The sequence below is a fragment of the Microtus pennsylvanicus genome, chromosome 5 (assembly GCF_037038515.1).
Source record: "Microtus pennsylvanicus isolate mMicPen1 chromosome 5, mMicPen1.hap1, whole genome shotgun sequence".
NCBI classification, from domain to species: domain Eukaryota; kingdom Metazoa; phylum Chordata; class Mammalia; order Rodentia; family Cricetidae; genus Microtus; species Microtus pennsylvanicus.
Genome location: NC_134583.1, coordinates 94,844,454 through 94,872,380, shown reverse-complemented (window position 1 = coordinate 94,872,380; position 27,927 = coordinate 94,844,454). Strand labels below are relative to the sequence as shown.

At 36.8% G+C, this 27,927-nt stretch overlaps 1 protein-coding gene across 3 annotated transcripts in view; it reads left to right on the top strand.

Moving 5' to 3' along the window:
- Zfp91 (ZFP91 zinc finger protein, atypical E3 ubiquitin ligase) overlaps nt 1-27,347 on the top strand; it is a 30,554-nt gene extending 3,207 nt beyond the window's left edge. Inside the window, exons 2-12 of one of the 3 annotated variants that reach the window (XM_075973589.1) lie at nt 1,606-1,634; nt 11,348-11,554; nt 11,799-11,835; nt 12,388-12,489; nt 14,830-14,964; nt 15,817-15,867; nt 16,248-16,326; nt 17,439-17,553; nt 23,153-23,252; nt 23,699-24,071; nt 26,989-27,347. In XM_075973589.1, coding sequence (XP_075829704.1) covers nt 1,606-1,634; nt 11,348-11,554; nt 11,799-11,835; nt 12,388-12,489; nt 14,830-14,964; nt 15,817-15,867; nt 16,248-16,326; nt 17,439-17,553; nt 23,153-23,252; nt 23,699-24,071; nt 26,989-27,111 — 1,351 coding nt within the window. In that variant the 3' untranslated portion in view covers nt 27,112-27,347. Of the gene's footprint in view, nt 1-1,605; nt 1,635-11,347; nt 11,555-11,798; nt 11,836-12,387; nt 12,490-14,829; nt 14,965-15,816; nt 15,868-16,247; nt 16,327-17,438; nt 17,554-23,152; nt 23,253-23,698; nt 24,350-26,988 lie in introns of those variants that run through there. The other 2 variants (XM_075973588.1, XM_075973587.1) reach the window with 2 other exon arrangements.
- Nucleotides 27,348-27,927: the final 580 nt, after the last annotated feature.

The following is a 27,927-nucleotide window of genomic DNA, read 5'->3' as shown; positions in this document are numbered from 1 at the left end:
TATGTATACCATACTGTACCTCCTTGTGACAGATCGTCGGTCGTCTGCTGCTTCTCAAGTGCTTTGATAAAAGTCATGCATCACCCTGCCTGACTTTTCTGTTTTTAATAAATTAAAATATCGATGTGCAAACAGTAAAATCAAATTTGCCTCCTAGGATAGGAGGCAAAATATCTTTATTCTATAACATAAAATTGAATATCTGTGTATTCCAAATTTTAAAACTCTTTAACAAATAAGTCTTGAAACTTAAAATGTAGTTGTTGCATAGTCTTTTTAAACAAAGCCTTGAATATTTTTTGGAAGTCTTCTTTAGGTTCAGATGAGTGACACATGAAGAGAGTTGTTTTACTCTTTTGGTGTATGGAGTTCAGAGTTCTTTGTGGAGTTATTTTGACAAAAGTAAAATAGTAATCTGTACTTTTTTTTTTGCTGTGTTTGCTTGAAGGGTTGTGGATAGTGAGGTGAATATTCTGAATAGACAAACACAAGCTTTTTGTTTCTAGAAGGCTTCAGTTGCACAGCACTGGAATCTTGAGTGGTCAGGATCCTAGGGGGAGGTTAGGATGATGGTAGAAACATTGAACTATTTGAAAAACACCTCAGGCATCCAGCAGGTGTGTTTTTAGTGCTCCAATTCCTAAAGTAAAGGTGGTTCACAATACTTGTCAATTGTGAAGTTTATGACAACTAAAGTAATACTTACGCTTTTAAAAATGAGGCACAATGACAACTCTTCTTTCACAAAACATGTTTTAATTGCATTGAGTTCATTTGCAGCCTTTATGCTGCTAGATACTATGTGGTATCTTTATAATACAAATAGGAAGCCAGTTTACTTCTGAGTTTGGAGAAGAGGTATGGAATTCAAAATACTGCATTTCCAGTTACATGTCTTAGAAGCTATCCCAAATTAAAATTGTGGAGGTCACTTTGTATTTTAAGTCAGTAGGCTTATAACTTTTTAGGCTTTTTGCTTGCATTTAATTTGTAATATATATTAGTAATATTTGAGATGTGTACATATTGCCGTTTTAGAAATTTTTATTGGATTCAGTGGTCAAGTTTAGGGACTGTTAAAATTACATTTTGTTAGTAGGATTGTTCAGTAAATACAAAGTAGGAAAAGTGATGTAATAAAACATCAGTATTTATCAGTGGAAGTTACTGGCATCTATCTTACCATCCTTGCTACACCTCCCTACCTACCTTCTGTTTTAGACAGAAGTGTTTTTGAACACATCTCAGATGTTGTCATTTCAGTACATATATAAAATAAGGACATTCATTTTTTCAGATACCACTTTTAATAAAATTGGCAAAATTTTCCTTGTTTTTTTATGAATAAAGCAATTATTTCAAATGATATTCTGTTTCTGTGCTATTGGTTATATCGATGTAAAAAACTTGACTTCCTCAGTTACAGTGCTATAGTATATATGGTATAGATAGGTTATTTCTACCACTGCTGAAAGTTAGGCTCTGCTTTAACCATATTGTAGATGCTTTCTGTATTATTCTGGAGATGAATCTAAAATAAATACTTGTGTTTTAAAGACATGCACAGAATTACTCATCTAACGTTTGACTCTTGATTTCTTTCAGGTGCATAGAAAAAATAGCAATTGATAAAGGTAAGACTCATTGTTTTGGCATATAGATAGCACTGTCTTGTAGTCTATTAGAAAAGACACTACACTTCAGCCTAATTATTCAGTGCTTTCCATTCAAAGGTTACTTTAGGCTGTAGACCTGCTGAAAGAGTTCGATTCTCTTTAGATGACACAGCAAGCAGATTTGGAAAATATAATGTATTTGAATTTAGAAACTCAATAATGGGTTATAATTTAAAAACCACTCTAGTTTTTAAAGCTAGCCATTTATTAAGAAGTAACAAAATTACATGTAATAATAGTAAAGTATAGGTAATCTTGATAACTGGTAGACTCATAGTTTAAAGAATGTGGAAAGTATGCTAAGATTTTACCTTGCTAAATAATTGAAAAAAATCATTAAGTCATTTAAATCTATTTACAGTTTAGCAAATGAAATACAGGTGTTGATGTTGAATGTAGATTTCTGCTTATCTGGATTATAAAAGGAAGCAAATGTTTCATTTTTAATATGAAACTTCATTCTGATTTTGCAAATTGAGTTATTAAAATGCCTCTGTGCTGTTATGACAGTTTTTCCCTTTTTCTAATCTTTAGTTGTGATCTTTGAATTTAAATTCTAAGCTGGACAAAATAACTCCTTAATTGTATTTCATTTCTTGTTTGTACTTTGTACTTTTGATCTCGTCTAACATAGACAATTTTTTTTTATTTTTTTTATTTTTATTTTTTTTGGTTTTTCGAGACAGGGTTTCTCTGTGGCTTTGGAGCCTGTCCTGGAACTAGCTCTGTAGACCAGGCTGGTCTCGAACTCACAGAGATCCGCCTGCCTCTGCCTCCCGAGTGCTGGGATTAAAGGCATGTGCCACCATCGCCCTGCTCATAGACAATTTTCAACTCCTGGAATTAACTTAATTTGTAGAATTAACTAGTGAGTTTTTAAGGTCCAATTATACATTGCTATATTTGGTGGAGAGACAACCCAGTTATGTTGCACAAACTAGCCTAACTCAGAATCTTCTTGATTTAGCTTATTGCTAATGTGTGTGTGACATTTATTATATCTGTAATTTCTTAAGTGACCTTTTTTTTTATTTGTAAAGTATGCATTGCAACTATTTAAGTTACATTCAAACATTGGATGTTTATGCTATTTGAACGTACGACAGTGTGGTTAGGAGCCAGTAACTTGAATTGGTGATTTCTTCATCAAGTTCTTTTCATAAGTTTCTTTCTCTGATTCTTGGAATGTAAAGCTAATATCTGATATACAGGTAGAAGAAGACATTGTTTTATCTAGCAAGGTTCTTGTTACTACGTGGAAAGTCTGTGTTCCTTACTCAGAAATCACTTTGGAGCTCTTACTCTGAGGGGAAGTGCAGATAAGTAATGGGTACAAGGCTAGTTCTCATTTTTTAAAAAAAGGTTTTAAAGGCAGTTGTTTTTATTAGAGCTGAAAATATAGTTTTCTTGAAGAAAATTTTTGAAGTACTGTGGGAATTATTTTTTCTTGAATATTTTAATCTGGAAGTTCCAGCATGGTGGGTAGCTGTGCAGGTGGGGGGAGATGAAAACAGGGTTTCTGTAGCTTGTCCTGTCACTAGCTCTTGAACTGACAGAGATCCACCTGCCTCTGCCTCCTGAGTGCTGGGATGAAAGGCGTGCGCCCCCACCTGACAGGTCTGGAAATTTTCATTTCAAACTCCTATCTCCTCCATGTCTTCACTAATCTAATGTCAGTTCAGTTTAAAAAAGGAAACTTGTATTTTCTGCCCACCTGCTGGTTTCATTGATCCTAAACGCTCAGCTTGTTGCCTAGCTGATTATTTGTTGATTCTGTTTATAACTTTGCCTCTATAAAACTTTATAAACCTAGTTTTCTTTACTGCGTTATCTTTTTTTTTATAAGTAGTAATAATAACCTTGCTAGACAAAAGTGATCAACACTTGTATATAGTACTTCTGGCTGGTATTTGCAGTACAAGCTTTAAATTCCAAGAATCAGAAAAGAAACTTGGCAAAGAAGTCACCAGTTTATCCCCCAAAATTTGACAAATTAGACTGCAATAATTTATCATTTCTTGGCTGAACTATTTTCTGTTTTTAGTTTTTTAAGAAACCTCTTTACCAGTTTTCAGATTAGCTTGTAGTGTGGTATTCTTTTTTCTCAATCATCACTAACACATAACAGTTCTTTTTGATACTAGTTATAAGTTTGAGCTGATAATTTTATTCTGAGTTTATCAGTATTTATAGTAGGGGTTTTGTTTTTTAGTGTTTGTAGATGGGCATATGGCTCATACTTGTAAATTCTAGCACTCATATGTATGGCTTAGAAAGATTACCACAAATTCCAGGCCAACCTGAGCTACAAAGTAAGAACCTTGTCTCCAGCAAATAACAACAACAAAAAGTAAATGTAAATTACATAATTTAATACATCGTATCCTTTAGGAAAAAGGAAACTGTCATTTACAGATAGAAGTAGAGAACATTACATGAAATTAGCCAGACTTAGAAAGAAAAATGCTGCAGTATTTACTTAAATGTTACATGAGTTGTAAATTATTCTGTTATACAAGTAGCAGAGTGGTTACTAGAGACTAAGGTGAAAGGGGGTCTGTTATGATAGGGTACAGGTTTTGCTTAGAATCCAGGAGTACATTTCAGTGTTTTATTGTACTGTACTTTAGCACAATAAGTAATAACGGAATATACATTTCAAGATTGTTAAAGTCATTCTTAGTCTTCATACATAAATGGCAAATTGGTAAACTGGCAATTATGTTAATTTGCTTAATTGAAACTTAATAATATAAACACATTTTGTGCATGCTTTGAGCATAACTTCTAAGTTTCTCCAGCTTAGCTAGCAGTCACCAAAGACTGAGACAAAAGAGCAGCAACCACAAGGATTCACCTTCATGCGTTCCTTGTAGAGTGGATTCGCTTCCTCCTAGATCTTACTGCAGAAAGCTACACTTAGAGGAGTTTTTAGTACTCACAGACTCTGGAGAGTAGTGGCATAGGCACAGGTCACATGCAAGTTAGCATAGTAAGGGAGAGGAGAGAAAGCAACAAGCAGGGGCTATTGAAGACTAGGGCACGCGTGACCCAGACGTTCATGGTACTGCAGGCCTTCAGAGACATCTGGAGATTTTATTCGTGGCTACACTCTTAAGGCATTTGGATGTGGTATTAAAAATTGGAAACTGGCCTGGCAGTGGTAGTGCACTCCTTTAATCCCAGCATTTAGGAGACAGAGGCAGGTGGATCTCTGATTTTGAGGCCAACCTGATCTACATAGTGAGTTCCAGGACAGCGAGGGTCGCAGAGAAACACTTTCTCTAAAAACAGACAAAAAAAGAAGATTGATAGTTGAATGAGCCTTGCCTCCTTTATTATAATGCTAAGAATGCATTTGAAGTAGGTGCTGGGACAAGGTTAAATTAGAAGCATTTACTATATCACTAAGTGTAATTACTTGTCAGTTAAAAATTAATTTTGAGAAACTGAGGATCAACCAGCAAGGTAGAAATCAAGTTGTTGATTTTAGACTTTTTAATCTAAATTCTAGACTGGAAATTTGGGTTTTCTGGTACAATTTTGAGATTGAATTTCTTCCCAAAACCTAAGTCTTAAAGTCTTTCAACTGATGTAGATTGGCGTTCAGGCTGACAGCTGGGCACCACAGAACAAGCATATTAGTATTAAGAGTTAACAACCGTGAAACTTCGGTTCTTTGCTGGATATGATAAATATTTGTGTTTGTACATTTTGGCCATAATGAATTGTGATAGTTATTTCAGTATAAAAATTTCTTTTATTAAATCCCTGTTTTCACGTTTTGACATGTGACTTGGTTTTGCCAGGGTAAAATTCCTGAGAAAACAGTTTGCAAAAAAAACGAAAGATTTATTTGAACTCCTTGCTTCAGAAGTTTCCATTCATTGCCATTTGGCCTGTTTCTGGACCTGTAGTGAGGCACAGTTATTTTTCCCTTTTTATTAAAAATGCATTCTTATACAATATATCCTGATTACAGTTTCTCTGCCCTCTACTCCTTATTCCTCCCTGTCTTCCCTCCTATTCATATCCATTCCCTTTCTGTCTCATTAGAAAAGAACAGGTGTCTAAGAGATAACAACCAAATTCAACAAAATAAAACTAAAATCATCACATCAAAGTTGGGCAAGGCAAACCAACAGAAGGAAAAGAGCCCCATGAGAAGTCACAAGAATCAGATACACAATTGTTCACACACCCCATAAAAATACTTAAGTTACTAAACTGAAAGCTATAATAATATATATTTTAAGAGACCTGTGCATATCCATGTCAGGCCTGTGCTTGCTGCTTCAGTCCCTGTGAGTTCATAGTTCCTTTGATTTAGGGGGCCCTTGTTCTCTTGGTGTCCTCTTTTCTCTCTGACTCTTAAACTCTTTCTGCCTCTCCTTCCAGAGGTTCTCTGAGCTCTGAGGAGAGGAATTTAATGGAGACATCCCATGTAGATCTGTGTTCCAATGTCTGTCTCTCTATGTAATGTGTGGCTGTGGGTCTCTGTATGTGTTCCTGTATGCTGTGGGAGGAGACTTCTCTGCTGATAGCTCAGTAAGGCACTGGTCTGAGTAAAGCAGAATATCATTAGGAAGTCATTTTATTGTTACCCTTTTTTTTAAAAGACCAATAGTATTTAGTTTTACCCTAGGTCATTGGGCTATCTAATACCTTGGTCACCCAAGCAGTATTGGGTATGTGTTCCATCTCGCAGAGTGGATCTTAAGTCCAAGCAGACATTGGTTGATTATTTTCACAAGATTTGTGCCACCATTGACCAAGCATAATTTTACAGGCAGGAAACTGTTACAGATCAAAGGTTTTATAGCTAGGTTGATGTTTACATTTTTCTTGGTAGCCTGCAGAATGCCTTCCCAAACAAAGATACTGGAACATAGGGGTAAAGGTTCTATGTAAGTACCAGCTCATCTTTTCCATGCTCAGTGAGTTATGTGGAAGTTGTCTTCGGGACAGGGGTGTTACTGTCAGTTTAAGGAGAGCAATCTTTTGTCTTGTCAACAGATTAAATTGTTTGGGGATTTCCGTGGGATCCCTTTCTACCACATTCAATTGGATGTAATCCAATCTCAATAGTGGAAGCTTCATTTGGTAACAAGAAATGGCTAGTTGGGATTCTATCTACCTCATATTTAGAGACTTCATTTGGATTGCTCACATATATTTTGGGAAGTTTCCCCTGATTTCCATACCACACCTCAAATGCCCCTCAAATCTAGCTGTGTCTCCCCTGCATTCCTTTTCTCAGCACATCTCTCCTGCTCCCCACCTGATCCTCCCATTCCCATCCCCCACTCCCACCACCAATCCACCCATAAGATTTCCTTCTCCCAGGGAGATATATGTGTTCCCCCCAGACTTAACTTCTGGATCTAATGACTGTAGCTTGGTTTTCATTCATTTAATGATTAATATCCACAGATAAGTGAATATATACAGTATTTATCTTTCTAAGTCTGGGTTACCTCGGGATTTTTTCTAGTTCCATTTGCCTGCAGATTTCATGATGGCATACTTTTTGTTTTTTCAAGACAGGATTTCTCTGTGTAACTTGTGCTGTAAACCAGGCTGACCTCAAACTCACAGAGAGCCATCTGCCTCTGCCTCTTGAGTACTGGAATTAAAAGTATGCACCACTACCACCCAGCAATGGCATACTTTTTAAGAGCTGAGTAATATTCCATCCTGTAAACTTTTTTATCTAGTCCTCTATTGAGGGACATCAACAAACATTGTTTCAAGTTTCTGGCTATTATAAATAGAACAGCAGTGAACATAGTTGAGCAAATGTCCTTATGGTAGGATGCTGTCTCATTTGGGTACTGGATCTTGAGGTAGAACAATTCCCAGTTTTCTGAGAAGTCACCGTATTGATTTCCATAGTGGCTGTACATATTTGCACTCCCACCAGCAATGTATGAGTATTCTTCTTACTCCACATCCTTGCCAATATGAACTGTCATTTGCAATATTGATCTTAGCCATAATGATGCTGTAATGTAATCTCAAAATAGTTTTGATTTTCACTTCCCTGATTGGTTAAGGATATTGAATATTGAATATTTCTTTGTTTCTCAACCACATGAGTTTCTTCTATTGAGAATTCTGTGTTTAGTTCTGTACCCCATTTTTTTTATTAGTCATTTTGTTTTTTTAGATCAAGTTTCTTGAGTTCTTTATTATTGGGTATTAGTCCTCTCTTAGATGTGGAGTTGGTAAGAATTTTTTCCTTCTATGGGTTGCCACTATATTACAGTGAAGGAAAAACTGCTTTATAGCAGTCAGAAGGAAAGCCCACTTCCTAACAGTTCACTAAGCCATGAATTCATCTGTGGACTAATCTGATGATAGAGCTCTTGTGATTCTGTCACTTCTGAAGGCTCAGCACTGAAGCTGTTGAAACTCAGACTTAGTTTTAAGTACCTAAGCTTTGGGGGAGGTCATTATATCCAATCATTACATGAACTAGGAACTGGACTCATATATATAATTTGGCATTGTTTTGAGAATCTTCTGTTTTCCTGCCCAGTCTTATATCTGTTTGCATTATACAACAGTTCTAGTTTCTCTTATAACCATCCTAGTCAGTGTGAAATTATGGTCTCATCAGGCTTTTGATTTGCCTTTCATTAATGACTGATGTTGAGTATCTTTGCATATGGTTTTTGTTTTGGAGTGGGTTTTTTTTAAGCTTGTTTATCTTTAATGAGATGCTTATTCATATCTTTTGCTTATGTTTCTGGTTATAAGCCTCTTTAAAATGAAAGATAAGTTTTATATGCTTAAAGTATTGTAGCAAATGTAATTTGTAAATCTCTCCCATTCTATAAACCATCTTCGCTGTGAATTTTTAAAGTGTTAGGTCTTTCACATATATATATGTATATATGTATATGGTCCATTTTGAATTAAATTTTAAGAGCTAAGAATCTAGCTTCCTAATCTTTGTATATACTGTTTTCCCATTAACATTTGTTGAAGAGAATGTCCATTCCCACTGGCTTTTTTGCACATAGATGAATAGATTTATTGCTAAAGTTTCAATTCAGTTTATTGGCTATTATGTTTAGCCTTTTACCAGTACTGGTTCCTGTAACCTTTAATAGGTTTTGAAGTTCTGAAAAAGTCTTCCAAGTTTGTTCTTGTTTCAATAGTTTTGGCTACTCCTCGGTCTCTAGATTTTTCATATGCATTGTAGGATCAGGTTAACAGAATCTGGATTTTTACAGATATGTTGTTTGTGCATCTGTTTTGGAAAGATTATTTTCTTAGCAATATTTTTTATTCTTTTAAAAGGGGAAGCATTTTCTGAATTTCCTTTGGGGCTTGTTCAGTTGGTGATATATTTTAAGACAGAATTGTATTTATTGATTTTTCTATTCTACACCTTTCTGAATTTATTACAAGAGGAGATAACGACCAATATGAATATAAGGTCATTTAATCTGCAGAAGATAAAGGAATTTTGTCTTCGTCCCCAGTTTGGATGTTACCTTTATTTTTCTTTGTTTTCCTTTCCCTAATTGTTGAGGCTTGAATTTCTAGTAGACTATTAAATAGAAGTAAAGAGGTCATCCATGACTTTCTACTTAGGGAGAAGACTTATTTTTGCAACCGAGTATGCTTAGGGGAGTATGTGTGCTTTTGTTGGTTTATCTATGTTGAAATGATTTTATTCGTTTTACTGATACATATCTTATTTTGAATATCAAAACTATATATTGATTCTTTTAAATATGCCATAGCATTTGGTTTATAGGAAATATCGATTGGTTTGTAGAGGATTTTTTTTTGGTTTTTTGTTTGTTTGTTTTTGCTTTGGTGTTTAGGGTGATGTTGACATCATAATATTATTGAAGTGATCTATTTAATATTTTTTAAAGTCTGAGAAAGTCTGGAGGTTTGTTTTGTTTTGAAATATTTGTTAGGATTAACTACTAAGTTCTGAGCCTAGATTTTTGTATTTGGGATGGTTGAAGCTAGACCAACATGTGAAGATATTTCAGTAGGAGAATTAATGTTGCAAAAGATGACACTTGTCACCACTGGGCTCAGAATACAAAGCATGATCTATAGATTATCCTTGGGCCTTCCACTCTAATAGAATTGCCTTTACTAATAACCTAACATCTGTGTGTTCAATTGCCTATTTTCTTGAAACCTTGCCGTTGTCATACATTTGTATAAATATCAGAATGTACTGCTCTGTTGATGTCATTATAAATGGATTGAGATTTTTGTTTGTATGTTTGAAAGCTGTATGCCATATTTTTTCTGTATATGTATGTGTGTGTGTGTATATACACACACACACACACACACCACTGTATTTAATTAAGGTTGCTTGCATGAATGTTGGGACAAGGGCAATTTACAGAGACATGGACAGCTTAGAGAAAGGTGAAATCTTACGTTGAAGACCCCAGTCTTAGGCAAATAACTACAACCACTGGCTTTTTATGAGTGCAGGTGCCATGTCAGATTCAGAACATAGCATTTTACAACACAGTCTCCCATATTTTGATTTTTACATACTTCCCTCCCTTCCCTGAATGGGTAGTGTAGATGTCCTGGACAGTGCTGAGCACTCAACAGTCATTTATTCTCAGAATTTTGATCAGTTAAGAATCTCTATATTAACTTACTACTCAATCAAGGCTGAGAAAGCACTAATCACTAGATGTAAACATAAATGAAAACAATGTGACATTATGTCTGGTTAGGAAAACAACAGTAATAGGTTTTCCCTCTGAGAACATATCCCACTTCCCTACCAACTGGGATTTTTGACGAAGTTATTCCTAACAGACATGAATTTTCTCTGATGGAATGAGCCTCAAATCCAGTTTAGAAAGTAATGGATCACCCCTATAACAGTCATGCCACTTTTTTTTTTTTTTTTTTTGGTTTTTTCGAGACAGGGTTTTATACAAATGGATAGATACATCTTGCCTGGCAGTATTGTAGAATGCAGGATCCACAATTAGATGAGACTGATGACTTTCCCAACAGTGTGCATAGCACCTCTCAGCCCTGTAAAGTTGAATGTCCAATTCAGTTCCAGCTTGATTTTTGTCTTGCAATCAAAGTATATGGTCTCTTCAGCAGTAGGTTCTGACCATTCAGTTCTGGTGAGCAATTGGCCATTGGGTTTGTTTGTCTATCTGTTTTTTATACTCTCACTAGTTTTAATTCATGATCCTTCTTCTATCTCAGTCTGAATGATGGAGTATAAGAACACTACCTACCACAGTTGTATACTATCGCTGTGATGAAGTACCATGATGGGGCAAACTTTTTCAGAGGTTTAGCCCATTGTTGTCATGGCGGAGAGGGTGGTGGCATATAGGCAGACATGGTGCTGCAGAAGTAACTGAGAACTCTACATCCAGATCTGCAGGCAGAGAGCTACTGGACTTGGCTTGAGCATATGAAACCCCAAAGCCCGCCCACCCACCAGTCACACACTTCCTCCTACAAGGCCACACCAACCTCAACAAGGTCACACTCCATGATAATGAAACATTCAAATATATGAACCTGTAGGGGCAAAGTAAAGATCCATTTTATTTCAGTGTTGTCTTGATTTTATTTTAATTAGACGTATAAGCGTGGTTATTTCACTATTTAGCTGAAACTTGAATTATGTTTTCATCTAGATCCCAAGGAAGAGAAAGAAGATGATTCTATCCTCCCTCAGGAAGTTTCTATTTCTGCAACTAGGCCTAGCCGAGGCTGGCGCAGTAGTAGCAGGACATCTATTTCTCGCCTGCGAGACACTGAGAATACTCGGAGCTCTAGGTCCAAGACTAGTTCGTTGCAACTCGTCTGCAAGTCAGAACCAATTACAGATCAACTTGAATATGGTACGATGTAAATATAATATGGTTACTCAAATACCTGATTGGTTCTTTAACCTTAAAATGTAATGCTGAATATCTTAATTTCGGGGGACGGGTGGTAATGTAAATAGGATTTGTTTTGGGTACATTGTAGATACTCTCCATTTACAGAGCTCCTTCATACAGTGATTTCACTTAATCTTTGGGTATGAAGAGAAAATATCTCATGTATGTGTGTGTCTCAATAAATTTTGGTTTAATTTTCTAGAAGTTCGAGAAGAACCTCTGTCTCCCGGTGGCATTAGGTATAACGTTTATTTCATACTTATATCTTGAATACTCAATTGTATTAAATGATTGAGACTTTTTATTTGATAGAATGTTGATCTGTTATTTTCATTTTTAATATTCCACATCTGATTTTAAATGGACCATAAAACATTAGGAGACTTAGTTTCCTAATTCCAAAGGCGTGTTTTGAGTATCTTCTCTGGTTATTCTCTTTTGGGCACAGAAATATAAGTGTCTTGCCAGTGTCTTTCATAGTACTTTGGTAGTTTAATGTTGGTTAAGTCTTTTGTGATACAACACATCAGACAATTACAACTGAATTACAAAGTCAGTTGTCTAAGTCTTCGTGCTATTGGGCAATTATTTAATTTTTACCTAAAATTTTGTAGTATATCTTATTTATATAGTCTGAGTTTTAAGTATATTGCTTAGGATGTAGTCTAATCAGGTCATAAGGATGAAAATTTTAGATGATGTGGATTTTTGGTGGTATATAAGTATTCTAATTCACTCCTAATTAGATAATCCTTGGAATCAGAATTTATTATTTGTTTGTTTATTTGTAGTAGTGATGAGGAAGAGGAGGAGGAAGAGATGTTAATCAGTGAAGAGGAAATACCATTCAAAGATGACCCAAGAGATGAGACCTACAAGCCCCATCTTGAAAGGCATGTTTGAAATTTTACTGTATGTGCTAGTGAAAAACACATAAGAATACACGGTTGGATATGTTTGTTTTATTTTTGTCCCAAGATTAAATAAACATGGAAATAATTTCAGTGATTGTTTTGCAACTCTAGCATTTTACTTTCTCATAGAACCTTCTTTGATCTATTGAATTTTAATATTAACTATACCATTTAGTAGAAGTGTGCATGTTTTAATAAGGTTTTCTGGAATGTTTAAAGTTGTTTCATTTCTCTTTGCAGCTATAGTGAGCTTTGATTTTTGTATGCTTTGACCTGCCTTAATTTGTATTACTGTTGCTATGATGACCAAAAGCAAATTGGAGGGAAAGGGTTTAGACTTACTCTTCTACACATATTGACCACCACTATAGGAAGTTAGGGCAGGAAGGAACTCAAGAAGGGTGAGAACCTGGAGGCAGGGACTGATGCAGAGACTATGGAGGACACTGCTTTCTGGCTTCCTCAGCCTGCCCTCTTATAGACTGCATCCAGTACCACTGGCCCAGGGTTGGTCACATTCACAATGGGCTAGATTCTCCCCACAAGAATCACTAATTAATCCAGGCTTTACCTGTAGCCTGATCTTTTTTTTTTTAATTTTCTTTTGTTGATATTTATTGAGCTCTACATTTTTCTCTTCTCCCCTCCCCACTTAATCCTCCCCCAAGGTCTCCATGCTCCCAATTTACTTAGATCTTGTCTTTTTCTACTTTCTACTTTACATGTACATAATATCTATGAAAGTCTCTCTTAGTGTCTGCAGTGTTGTCTAAATTCTTCGGGATTGTGGTTTGTAGGCTGGCTTTCTTCGCTTTATGTAAATGTACCACATTTTCCTTATCCATTCTTCAGTCAAGGGGCATTTAGGTTGTTTCCAGGTTCTGGCTATGTCAAACAAAGCTGCTACGAACATAATTGAGCACATGTCCTTGTGGCACGATTGGGCATCCTTTGGATATATACCCAAAAGTGGTATTACTGGGTCTTGAGGAAGGTTGTTTCCTAATTTTCTGAGAAATCGCCACACTGACATCCAAAGGGGTTATACCAGCTTGCACTCTTACCTAGCAATACAGGAGTGTTCCCTTTTCTCCACAACCTCTCCAGCATAAGTTGTCATCAGTGTTTTTGATCTTGGCCATTCATACAGGTGTAGGATGGAATCTCAGAGGTGTTTCGATTTGCATTCTCTGATGACCTAAGGATGTTGAACATTTTCTTAAGTGTCTTTCAGCCATTTTAGATTCCTCTGTTGAGAGTTCTCTGTTTAGGTCTGTACTCCATTTTTTATTGGATTATGTGATCTTTTGGTGTCCAATTTATTGAGTTTTTTTGTATATTTTGGAGATCAGACCTATGTCTGTGGGGTTAGTGAAGATCTTTTCCCAGTCTGTAGGCTGTCGTTTTGTCTTGTTGGCCGTGTCTTTTGCTTTACAGAAGCTTTTCAATTTCAGGAGGTCCATTTTATTAATTGTTTCTCTCAGTGTCTGTGCTACTGGGTTTGTATTTAGGAAGTGGCTCTCTGTGCCAATGCATTCAAGTGTGCTTCCTACTTTCTCTTCTATAAGGTCCAGTGTGGCTGGCTTTATGTTGAGGTCTTTGATCCATTTGGACTTGAGTTTTGTGCATGGTGATAGATATGGGTCTATTTTCATTTTTCTACATGTTGATATTCAGTTATGTCAGCACCACTTGTTAAATATGCTTTCTTTTTTCCATTTGATATTTTTTGCTTCTTTATCAAAGATCAGGTGTTTGAAGATGTGTGGATTGATATCCGTGTCTTCTATTCAGGTCCATTGGTCCTGTCTGTTCTTATGCCAATACCAGGCTATTTTCAGTACTGTGGCTCTGTAGTAGAGTTTGAAATCAGGGATTGTGATGCCTCCAGAAGTTCTTTTATTGCACAGGATTGTTTTGGGTATCCTGGGTCTTTTGCTTTTCCAACTGAAATTGAGCACCATTATTTCAAGGTCTTTGAAGAATTTTGCTGGGATTTTGGTGGACAGTATGACCTGATCTTACGGAGGCATATTTTCTGTTGAAGTTTCACTCTTGGGATGACTCCAGTTTGTGTCAAATTGACATAAATTAACCAGTATAAAGCAGTATTCTCCCATGGACATCACACACACACACCCTTGCTGTGAGATTGGGGGTGTGGACAATTGATAACATCTGGTTTTTAACCCAAGAATCACAGCGTTAGAATAATGAGATAATGATAAACCCTAAGCTTCAACCTGGTATCATATACTGCCTTTAATGAAGTCTTTGTTAGAATGTTAGTGTTGAGATTTTTTTTTTTTCTGTTTTCAGGGAAACCCCAAAACCACGGAGAAAATCAGGGAAGGTGAAAGAAGAAAAAGAAAAGCAAGAAATAAAAGTGGAAGTAGAAGTAGAGGTGAAAGAAGAGGAGAATGAAATTAGGGAAGATGAAGAGCCTCCTAGGAAGTGAGTAGGCAGTTTCTACTACAAGTGGAAACCTTCCTTTTAAAGTCACTAGTAGACAGAATTCAAGTTACATGAGAGTGTATATTGCATGCATGCACGTGTGTGCGCACACATTTGGGCATGAGGCCACATGGATTTAGTCCCAGCACTTGGGAGGCAGAGACAAGCCTTGTGTGTGAGGCCAACCTAATCTACATATCCAATTCCAGCCCAACCAGGGCTACATAATGAGACCCACCCTCAAATAAAAAACCCAAACATATAAAAGGGGTATATAAATGTGTAAAATACTAATGTTAAGCAACTTAGAGTTTCTTTGGAACAACTTTGAAAGGTTGTATTGGTGTTGATTTTGTTTTATTGCAAAGCAATATATCAGTAAGTCCAAATGAGCAAAAAGCAGTATCTATGGGGATACAGAGGAATAGAGAAAACCAGAAAAATAATCTCAGATGTGTATTCTCAAAAACTAATAAATAGATTAAATGATGCAAAAGACTTGATTGTGTAAAACCTTTCCATGTAGCACACACTTTGTTGCAGAAATAAGAGTATTTTATTGTCTTCTTGTCTTTTTTTAATTAATTGCATTGAGATGGCAAACTCTTTACTTAGCTAGTCTTCAAGTATTATTGAAATTTAGCCAGATATTTCATAGTAATGCCTTGTAATAAAGAATAATTTATGAGTGGAATTACCTCAGTAAATCTTGCTTGAGACCAAATGCCTTTGTTTTTTATGTTGGTTATGCTCTGTGTCTGCCACCTGTTCTTGGGCCTCTGGAATGTACTTCAGCCATTCTATTAGCTTTCATCTAGAATATTTAGTCAACTACTCTTTCTTAAATTGTAGGAGAGGGAGAAGGAGAAAAGATGACAAAAGTCCACGGTTACCCAAAAGGAGGTGAGGTATTTCTGCTCTTGTGTTTTATACCTTAAGTCTTGTTGGCGTTTGATTACTTTAGCTTTTATAAACAGAAGAGGTGTGGCTTATTTAAAATTTCACAAAAGTGGTTTTCTTAATGTCCTTCATGCACAGATGATGTGTTTTTATTTTCACTGCAAATTGTTAATTTGTCTGAAATCTTCAGTACTTTCTAATTTTTGCAGGTTACTAGCTTATTCATGCTGTTTATAAACTTATATATTTGGCAATTTGATTACTTGAGTACAAATTTTGTGAAACCTATGTGTTACTATAGATATTTTAATTTATATTAAACATCACACTATATATAGAATACCACTTCTCCTGCTAACTTTTTTCTAACATTTTGGTAATAGAAAAAAACCTCCAATCCAATATGTCCGTTGTGAGATGGAAGGATGTGGAACTGTTCTGGCTCACCCTCGCTATTTGCAGGTCAGTGAAGTTGTTAAACAAGACAGTCTTTCTTGCAGTGTCCGTTACTTGTCTCCTAAGATGTTGATTTGTATAGCATTTGTAAACATTGACATAAAATATGAAGACAAATGTTGCTAAGTATAAAATTACATAAATTATCTTTACTCCACTTGTACTCCTTTAACAGATATACCTGAGACTAGTAATTTAAAGAACAAATTTATTAGCTTTTGATTCCAAGTCCCTTAGAAGTATTAAGAATATGGGACCAGCATCTGGAAAGGGGTCTTCTTCTTCACAGAGTGTAAGACTGAAGGACAAGAAGGAAGCATGAGGAGAAACAGGGATCTGGGTTCACTTTGTTAACAATTTTAATCAATTTCTGAAGACAGAACATGTAAATATACCTCAGCATTATTGGTTTAAGTTTTCAACACAGGAACCAGTGGGTGTTGGAGAAGTGGATACACTTAAAACTTAGCACATTCTATTCCCTGAGTACATGACTTTACTTGGATTTTTACAGTGTTACATTATGTCCCAAAGTGGTATGAAGAAGTCTCCCGTAACAGATTATTGAAACAATACAGAAAGACACAGACTAATAGGTTTTAACTTCAATATGTATTAGGATACAAAGAATATAGTGTACAAACTAATGATTTCCTCGAGATAGTATAAAAAATTATTTTTTTTAAATTTTTGATCTTTTCAGGTTTTTCTCTAAATGAGTAGAAATTTAACTGGCTGGCTTTCAGGGTATGTGCAGTATGGCAGGAAACAGGGAATTGAAATAGTGAAATGTTGCTTAGGAAATGCCTGTTAGTCTTTAGCAGTAAGTATGAAACTAAGACCTTACTTTTGGAGTATGGTTTTGGTTTTGGTTTTTGGCATGTGTCATTTGGTATACCCATTTCTATTTTGTGTTTTTATTTTGCAAATGAAAACTAGAACTTGAAATGTTTAAGTACTTCTAAGATCACATTGCTAGTGAGTGACAGGAACACTTTGGAACCCAGGTCTATTTTATTCCTGTGTTCTTTACCATTTTATTCTGCTAGTTTTCCTTTAGAACTTTTTTTTTTTGATTTAGATTGTTTTCCTGTTTCACTTTCCTTTTGCTATTTTAGCACCATATTAAGTACCAGCATTTGCTGAAAAAAAAATATGTATGTCCCCATCCTTCCTGTGGACGACTCTTCAGGCTCCAGAAACAACTTCTGCGGCATGCCAAACATCATACAGGTACATTTCTAAGTAAAAGGTTTATCATGTAACCAAGTGAACTGCAATTAAATTGCATTATAGTCTGGTAATGAAGCAAGATATTTCTAATATAAGTCTTTTTAAAAGGACCTAGTTGACAAGCATGGAAGAAAGTGGGAAAATAGCACTGGGAAAACTAAAGCAGGGGTTTGAGTTCCAGGCCAGGCTGGACTACATCTATAGAATCTGTTTTAAAAGCTGGAAATACGGGAGATATAGGGTCTCATTAAGAAGTCTTGGTTGTCCTGAAACTTACTGTGGAGACCAGACTGGCCTCAAACTCCCACCAATCCTACCATTGTTTCCCAGGTATTGGGATTGACCCTCAGTGGTTTTTCTTGTCTTAAAATAACCTTATTGATAGGATAAAGCCCTTGCCCACAAGCATAAGGACCAGAGATCAGAGATACTCTAGGACCCATATAAAAGCCAGGCAGCTGGCTTCCTTTAATCCTAACATTTGGAAAATAGCATCTCTAGGGCTATCTGGCTAACTGGCAGGAATCAGTGCTCTCTGGGATCTGTGAGCAATCCTGCCTCAAAGAATAAAGTAGATAGCGATCCCAAAAGACTCTTGACTTTAACTTCAGTCCTTTATATACACCATACACACAAAAAATAATAATTTAAATTTTTAAAAAAGTGTGAATATTACAGGTTGTAATCAGCTAATGCTTTAGAACTTTTACTACTTGGCTTCTGAGAATTTTTTTGTACTGGGGCTATTAATCTTTTACTAAGCATATATTCTATGTCAGCTTTGAACTTAACATAGCTGTGCTAATCTCTCCACTCAACACCACTAAGCCATATTTTATACTTAAGAATATAGGATTTTAGAAGACTTAAACAGCTTGCCAATGATCACCTAATTAATTAAATAGCTTTCTATTCTGCTTCAAGCAGTTACTGATTAGCAAAGATAGTTGACAGTAGCTATTAGGGAATAAAAGTAGGTTGAACATTAGTGAGAAAGCCTAAACAGTAAAAGGAGATTGTTTTCATTTATGTTTTTCTATTAAATAGCTTGAGATGATTATATCTGTGGAGATCATAAAAACTAGTTACTGAACTTGTTGCTAATTCCTATATAAACAGCTCAAAAACAGAAGCTGTTTTTGAATTTAGAATTTGAGTAGGCTCAAATTCTATTCATTTATAACCACTGACAATCTTAGTGAAATTCTGCTTTAAATATGAATTGAGTTGCCTATTAATAGTATATTGTACAAAATGATATATCTCACATTTGATAATTACATGTGTTCTCTCCTCAGTCTTGGATAGTAATACTAAAATTTCCCCTTGAAAGAATATGTCCCTCCCCTAGCTGATAATGATGTACATACTCTCACACAGGCAAGTTACTTAACTTTTCATTTTTCCTTAACTATAAATTACAGGTACCATTATGACAGGCTAATTATAATAAATATGAAATGAGATAACATTTTTGTATGTCACATAGAACTTGCAACATAGTAGACATTTGCAAGATACCAGGATATGAACTCTTGGACATTAATTTCCCCAAGATCTACAATCATTTCTTCATACTATATAAACTGAAGAAGAAAAAAGCCTGCTATTTTGCTCCTGAAAACGGGCCATATTTTTGTTGTTGTTGTTCTCCCTCTATACTGTTTTTGTCCCACTGAAAGTCTTCCCTACAGCTAGCTAGCTTAGACTATTTTAGCTAAATGCCACAAACTACTATGAGAAACTTTAATTTGGTTAATATAATTTCAGAATGTTAGTTTTTCCTTTAAAAATTAGTTTATACAGACCTTCTTTGTAAATGTAACTTATCAAGTGGTTGCCCCACACATTTGCTGTGCTTCATGAGTGTTAAAATGTTCTAATCTGGCAGTCAAGAAGCTTTTGAGCGGGACTATGAGTGATGCACTTGCTCCTGTGTTAGAACTGTATTTTCAGACCTTGTGTAGTGTGCAACACAGAATAGCCAGCATTGGCATCATTTAGGTTTTTGCTCACCTCTCTCATGTGTGATGAATCAGCATATTCATTAGTATGTCCAAGGTGATTGTTATGTGTTTAAATTTGAGGAAAAACGGCTTGTCCTTAGCCTCCTGAATGAGCTGCTACACATGTTAAAACTATTTGGAAAGGAGTATTAGATATTGTTGATGACTTAAGATGTTTTTTACTGTGATTGCATCAAGTAGTTTTAAATGGAATAGAAAATGTATTGTTTCTTAAACAAATTATTCAACATATCTCAGTTCTTTGGCTCCTTAACCAAGTAGTAGAAACATAGTGCAATGATCCTTTATGTCATTGATTCCACATTATGCGAGATTAAGTTTCTGTGAAACTTGAAATAACGAAGGTAATTACAATAGAATGAGGAAATACTTGAATGGTGCAGAAGATGCAGGGTGGCAAATAAAGAAATAAATGCAAGTGGCATTTGAATTTATTTGAAATATTATGTAGTTATCATTTAACCTGAAATGGAATGTTTACTGTTTAGATATGGATCAGCTTGTTCCAGTAGAAAATCATATTGTTTGTATCTGGGCTTTTTTTATGTTAGATTGTTTTTATGTGACAATCTGAAAAAAATTATTTTAAAAAATAAAACCGACAGAAAGTGCACTAATGTCTGAATAGTTACTGTTCTGTTGCTATGAGAAAACCGCATTACCGATGCACCTCTTTTAATAAAAAGAAAAAATGCTTTCTTTTATTAAAGAACAGCATTTAATTGGGAGCTTGCTTACAAGGTCAGACAGAGTGTTAGTCCATTGTCATGGCAGGAGGTAAGCATGGCACTGGGGAAGTAGCTGAGAGCTCATATGTAGTCCACAAGTTGCAGGCCAAAAGAGAGACTGTGCCTAGTTTGGGCTTTTGAAACCTTAAAGCAACCCCCAGTGAGTTCTCTCCAGCATGGCCATACCTCCTAATCCTTCCTAAGTAGTTCACCATCTGAGAATCAGACATTCTAATATGTGAGCCTACGGGACTATTCTCATTCAGACCACCACAAAATCCTAACCAGTTTTCTTTATTTATACTTAGATTTTTTTGTGTGAGTGGGTTTTGTTTCTGTTATTTGAAGCAAGGTTACCTATGTAGCCCTAGCTGGCCTGGAACTCTCTATGTAGTCTAATATAGAGATCTGGCTGACTCTGCTTCCTGAGTGCTGGTACTAGCCTACTTACTCCAGTTTATGTACTGATATCTGAAGATTTGGAGATAGGAACCACAAGTGATAGAGAACTTTTGTGTTTCTGCATCAGGTTACCCAACTCAATATATTTTCTAGTTCCATCCATTTACTTGGAAATTTCATGATTTCATTTTTCTTCACAAGTGAATAGAGCCTTGTATATATGTACCACTTTTCATTATTCATTCATCAGTTGAAAGACTTTAAGTTTGGTTCTGTTTTCCAGCTACTCTAGAGCAGCAGTGAACATGACTGAACAAGCATCTGTAGAGTAGAATGTCAAGTCCTTTGGGCATTGTCAGAGTGGAATAGCTGGACCATGTGGTAGAGTTATTTTTAGATTTTTAAGGATTCTCCACACTGATTTCCAAAGTGTCTGCATCAGTTTGCAAATCCCAGTAACAGTGGATGAAGGTTCCTTCCTCCACTCAGCATTTGTTGTTAGTTGTTTTGTTCGTCATTCTGGCAGGGATAAGATGGAATTGTTTTCATTTGTATTTCACTAGTTGCTGAAGATGATGAACACTTTTTGTGATGTTTCTTAGCCGCTTTCATTTCTTCTTTTGCAACTCTGTTCAGATCCATAGCCCATTTTTTGAAATGGATTTTCTTGATTCTTTGTTTGTGTTTTTTATATATTCTGTATGCTTACCCTCTGTCAAATGTGTAGCAGGCTTAGGTTCTTACCCACTCTGTAGGATTCCTCTTCACTCAGTTGTTTTCTTAGCTGTACAGAAGCTTTGATATTATGACACGCTTATGGTGGAATGAAAGTGACCCCATAGGCTCATAGGGATTGGCATTATTGGGAAGTATAGCCTTGTTGGGGTAGATGTGGTGTTGTTGAAGTGTGTCACTGGTCTCATAAACTCAAGCCAGAGTGGGTCATTGTCTCTTTGTGCTGCCAGATGTAGACCTCTCAGCTACCTCCCCAGCACCGCATCTGCCTGCATGCCACCATGTTTTCTGCTATGGCATTAATGAACTAAATCTGAACTATAAGCTAGCCCCAGTTAAATATCTCCCTTTTTAAGAGTTGCTATGGTTATGGTGTCTCTTCACAGCAGTAAAACTCTAAGAGAACGCCACTTGTCAGTTGTTGGTGTTAATTCCTGGGTAAATAGAGTCATATTCAGAAATTTTCTACACCTATATCTTAGGTTTTCTTCAAGCAGTGTCAGTGTTTTATGATTCATACTGAGGTCTTTGATCCATTTGGAGTTCATTTTTGTGGAAGGTGGTAAATATGGGCCTGATTTCAATAGGCATCTCATTTTTCCAGTATAATTTCACGAAAATGCTGTCATGTCTCTACTGTTTGTGTTTGGGATGCTTTTATTAAATTTTATAGCCAAATGTTTGTTTTTTTGTGAAAAACTTTCATGTGTCTACTGAGATGATCTTATGGTGATTTTTTTTTATTTTAAGCCCCTTTATGATTTATTTACTTATATATATTAACTCATTCCTCCATCTCTGTGATAAAATCAACTTGATCATGGTGGGTTATCTTTTTGATGTGTCTGTATTCAGTTTGCAAGTATTTTATTTTGCATCTATGTGTATCAGGGATATTGGCCTGTAGTTTTATTTTTTGTGTTTTTGTTTATATGTAGCTTGGGTATTAGAATAATACTGGCTTCTAGGATTGTCTTTTAAGCTGATTTTTTATTCTATTTAAAAAACAAACTCTTTTTTTTTCATTTTACATACCAGTCCCAGTTCCCACTCCCTCCCCTCCACCTCTCTCCTCCTTCCCCCAACCCCCATCTACTTCCCAGAGAGGGTAAGGCACATGGCTTTGGGGAAGGGCCAAGGCCCTCCCTACTGTATCTAGGCTGAGCAAGGTATCCCTCCAAAGAGAATGGGTTCCAAAAAGCCAGTACAAGCAGTAGGGATAAATCCTGGTGCCACTGCCAGTGGCCCCTCAGTCTGCCCAGCCATATGACTGTCACCCACATTCCAAGGGCCTAGTTTGGTCCTATGCTGGTTCCTTCCCTGTCTAGCCAGAGTTGGTGAACTCCCATTAGCTTAGGTAAGCTGTTTCAGTGGGTATCCCATCATGGTCATGATCTCTTTGCTCATATTCTCACTCCTCCCACTCTTCGATTGAACTTCAGGAGCTCAGCACAGTGCTCCGCTATGGCTTTCTGCCTCTTCTTCCATTAGTTTAAGCTGAGTTTTACTCTACTAAATGCATGGATGAAAAATACAATCAAAACAATACTTTCTGTTGTTAAATTTAGCTTGCTCAAAGTATTTACTCATTGCAAAGGGTGTTGTGTGCTGTAGACTAACTGCCAGAACACTTGCTCATCTGCAAACTGTAGAAAATAGTTAGCTGGTGTCTTAATAGAACATTAACCACATTATTTTTCTTCTTAGACCAGAGGGATTATATCTGTGAATATTGTGCTCGGGCCTTCAAGAGTTCCCACAATCTGGCAGTACACCGAATGATTCACACGGGCGAGAAGCCATTACAGTGAGTATTTACTTACTATTGAATATCTCGGTAGGAAGGAGTACATTTACCTCACTTGGAGGTTTGTAGTCCATTATAAACATTTCAGTTGTCACCGCTATTTGACTTTCTAAGTGAAAGACTAGATAATCTTATTAGTTTGAGAATTTATTCTGCCTTAACCACTTCCCACCCAGCCCAGCCCTCTTTTTTGAAATAAGCCATAGAACCCAGTTTGTACTGCCTATATATTTGAGGATAGGGCTGTGCTGTCTTTTCTTTTTTTTTTAATTTTCTTTTTTGCTGTTTCTTAAGCAAACAATTTTTTTAGTTAGATTTCCATCTAATAGTTTCCTATTCATAAAATGTATGTGCTACAGATTAGTATGTGTATGCATTTTTTCAGTTCTCACTTGGCCCTTGATAGAGTTCTGCTTGATCATTCATTTCCTTTGGATTTTCTTTAGATGTGAGATCTGTGGATTTACTTGTCGACAAAAGGCATCCCTTAATTGGCACATGAAGAAGCATGACGCAGACTCCTTCTACCAATTTTCTTGCAATATCTGTGGCAAAAAATTTGAGAAGAAGGACAGTGTAGTGGCACACAAAGCAAAAAGCCACCCTGAGGTGCTGATTGCAGAAGCTCTGGCAGCCAATGCAGGCGCCCTCATCACCAGCACAGATATCTTGGGCACTAATCCAGAGCCCCTGACACAACCTGCAGATGCACAGGGGCTTCCTCTCCTTCCTGAGCCCTTGGGAAACTCAACATCTGGAGAGTGCCTACTGCTAGAAGCTGAAGGGATGTCAAAGTCATACTGCAGTGGGACAGAACGGGTGAGCCTCATGGCTGACGGGAAGATCTTTGTGGGAAGCGGCAGCAGTGGGGGCACTGAAGGGCTGGTCATGAACTCGGATATACTCGGTGCTACCACAGAGGTTCTGATTGAAGATTCAGACTCTACTGGACCTTAGTGCAAAGGAAGACTTTGGGCACTGGGACAGTGCAGACTTTGTATTTAAAAGACAAAAAAGGACAAAAAAAAAATTTAAAGCATTTAAAATCTAGTAAAATAACTGAAGGGCCTGCTCTTTGCATTGTGGATCACAGCACACACACAACTCACACAGAGAGAGACTTTGTCTCATCCCTCCCTCCCTTTCGCCCCCTCTCCTGAATTTCCCTCCCTTATCCTTAAAATACTGATGTTGCCTTTACCAGAAAGGTCATTGAAAAAGCAGCAGTATACTTGGTTCCAGCCAGCAGCTGACTTCCTGCTCATCGGCAGATCTCCTTTTCCCAACCTATAACTGATGTGCTCTGGATCAGCTTTTAACTCATAGTAGTATATTACTATCATCTAAATCTTTTCTCCTCTACTGCTGCCCTATGGCTCTGGCTTCTCCCCATTGCAACAACCAACACTTATCCTCAAATATTATATAATTCTATTTTCTGGAGGCTGGCAGCTTGACTTGGCACTTTAGAGCCCCTTAGCAGGATGCTGTTAAAACAGCACACATCTCACCCCTCTTCCATTACTCACTGGGTTTGGGGAAGGAAGGATACGTGGGGACCACCTCCCTCCCCTTCAGTGGATCCCAGCACCTCAGTCCCCCCTCCAAAACCTCCATATGGCTCTTAATGGTGCTCAATTGCTTGGAAGCAGGCTCCCAAGAAAGAGGGGACTGCCCTATGTATGTACAGTCTTTCTGACTGTAAGACAGGGCTCTATGTCAGTGAGAAAAGTCCCAGGCTAATGGCAGAAATTTGCACTTTGAACATGTGTGTTTTTGTGTTGTGGAACCTGAGATTCCTTATTTATTAATGGAAAGTCTGATTTTTTTGGGGGGGGTGGGTCTTTGTTGCTATGTTTTGTGGGACTGGGAGAGTAGATTATTCTGACATGGGATCCTTCCTATAAGAGGTACTTTGAAGGCAAGGCTTAGAGTTACAGAAGCACAGCCAGCCTCTAAAATCATAGTTTTCCAGTGGCCTTTACAGAAAGCTGGTCCTCAGCACTAACAGAATCACTACAGTAGCCTAGTGCTTTTTTGGAAGCCTTAGGGAAGGTTGATGGGTTTGTGGTAACTAGAGTGCTCTTGGAGATACACAAGGATTTGAGGGGATGAGGAATGTTATTCAAGGTCTGAATCACAAAAGATTTTTTCTTCTGTGAATTTTTTTTCTTTTTGTCCTCACCATTTCTGTGCATTAATCTCCCTGCTGACCTAATTCCAGCCCCTTGTTTTGATTGTGGTTTTGGTTTTGTCATTGGTTATTCCAGCTCTTGATTAGTGGAAGACCAGACCCAGTCATTCATGAAGGACAAAATTAAGAGTTCTAGAGTTTGGGTTTAGAGAAAACTGGTGTGTCATATTTCCCCTGTAGAAGGAACAAAGTTTGAATAGACAAAAGCAAAGGTAAAAAATCTATGTGATAATATCTTTGGCTGTCCCCAAATTATCTATTTTCCTTGGAGTAGGGTTTTTTAATGCATTGTGGATTATCACGGTCATTGGGAGACGCAGATTGTGTTTTTACATGCTTATACCTCTCAGAAGACTAAAACCCTAATTGAGCATTGAGCTCACTTTTTTGAGAATTAGGAATGCAGTTCCTCCCTGTGTGCTTCAGAATCTGCCATTGAAGACCTGGCCAGTTACCAGAAATACATGATGACTGTTGGGAAAATTAAGAGTCTGGGAACAAAATAAGGAACAGCTTGTTTTTCACAAACACTAAAGCTATGGAGTTTATCAAATTTTCTCTGCTTAATTTTTTTTCCCCAAAAAATGTCATCTCTGAAAGACGCTTACTGTACACCCACCAATGTCACTGGTTGGGATGCCGGGGAGGAGGGCGGAAGACACCTACAGGAACAATCTTAAACACATTATTGTTTCCTCTAAAGTGTTGCAGATTTGCCATCCTTCCCCTATCAGGGGAGAGAAGGCATGAAGATAGGCTTTCCTGCCCCACAGTTTGATTTTTGTTGCATTGATTTGAAATGTGCATTGACTTTGGTGCATTGGTACACAGATTTGGAAATACTGCAAGAGCAATTATAGTTGGGACTGCAGCAGAGTTGCTCTACATGATACTGTTTCTCTACCTAATCTCTGTATCCTACACTTAGCCTTGGCTTTTCACATTAGACTGATTTCATTAGAGTGGTTACTCATCAAATATAGCCACCCACAGAAAAGCAGACTGCATTGTAAACATCTCTTCTTTCTGGGACGGGGAGAAATACGTTCTTTTATGTACCTCACTCCCCTCCCCACGAAAGCAACTAGTTATAATAATTAGAAACTTCCTGTCCACTCATTTGGGGGAGGGGGCGAAAAGGGGACTTGGGTCATCTTCATAGCTACCGTTTGCTGACAATAAATTATTGTAGCGGTTTGCAATAAATTTTAAAATATTTTTCATGAACTTTATTTTTTTCTTTTGAGAACAAGTGCTAGCATAGTAAAAGTCTATATGAGCAAACTAAGCACCATTACCAATTCCTATATTCCCATGCCAATCATTTAATTGTCCTTTAAAGAGTCCTTTTAATCCTAAAAATTGATAGATATTTCATAATCATATCTTATTATCTTTTAAATAACTAGTCATGCCTCCATTTTCAATTGGCAATTCCAAATTTTATGGATATAGTTGTGATAATTATTCTGTATTTCTGGGAGTTGTGCATACTCCTTGCTGGCATATTTTTGCATAATTAGACCCTTACACATTTTACAGGGTTTAGTCGGACACTGGCTGGGAGTCCTGGGAATGAGCACAGAAAACATCGTCATAGAGCACTTGGACCTCCCTCGCACCTGTTCGGAGGAAGATTGTGAACTCTACCACCAACCTAAGTGAGGTCTTACAGCCTTGCTACAGAACAGTTTGCTCCTGTCTTTCTTCCAATTTTCCATATACTCAAGAAAATCAGAACATTGTAATGGGGCAGTTATATTTCCTAAAAGCTTTTTTTGCCTGTTGAAATATGCAGGACCGACCCTTTTCCTGTGATGAGAGATAGGTGGTTACTTGATCTAGGTTTAAAAGTTATGTAAAAAAAAATTATAATAAAAGGGATACTTTGCTTTTAAAAATCTTGTTTCCTCTTAATCTAGGTAATCATATTCAAAATAAGTATGTAAAGAAAAAAATAAAACTTGTCTTCCTGGAAGCTTGTCTTCCTTGGTTGTACTGAGTTAGTCATCCAAGAGTAAAACAGTTGATGCTGTTAAATGAAGAAAACAGATGCCTCCAGGGTAGGCTTTTGTATGCTGCTATTTGCTCTTTATTGAAAGTTGGGTAGCGGTTCTAATGCTGAGATGCCTCGTAGCTCTGTATTTGGCAGACTCCAAATGGGTGTTTCAGTTGCTTGTTTGAGGTTATTAAAGATACTGTGAAGTACAGTTTACTCTGATAATGACAGAACCTTGGTTGCATTTAACATTAGTGCTTCTTGGCAACGCTTTTAATACCCATGTCAAGTTAGAATTTAAAAAAGAAAACATAGTCTAATTTTGATTAAAAGTTCAGTGGCAGTCATTCCTCATTTATTGTTTGCCTATGTCAATTCGTTCCTGAGATGGTCTATATTTGAGCTTCTTGGCAACATCTGATATGAAATAGAGACAGTCACTGACCCATTTGAGGACGAAACTTGGAAACTTCAGGCAATAG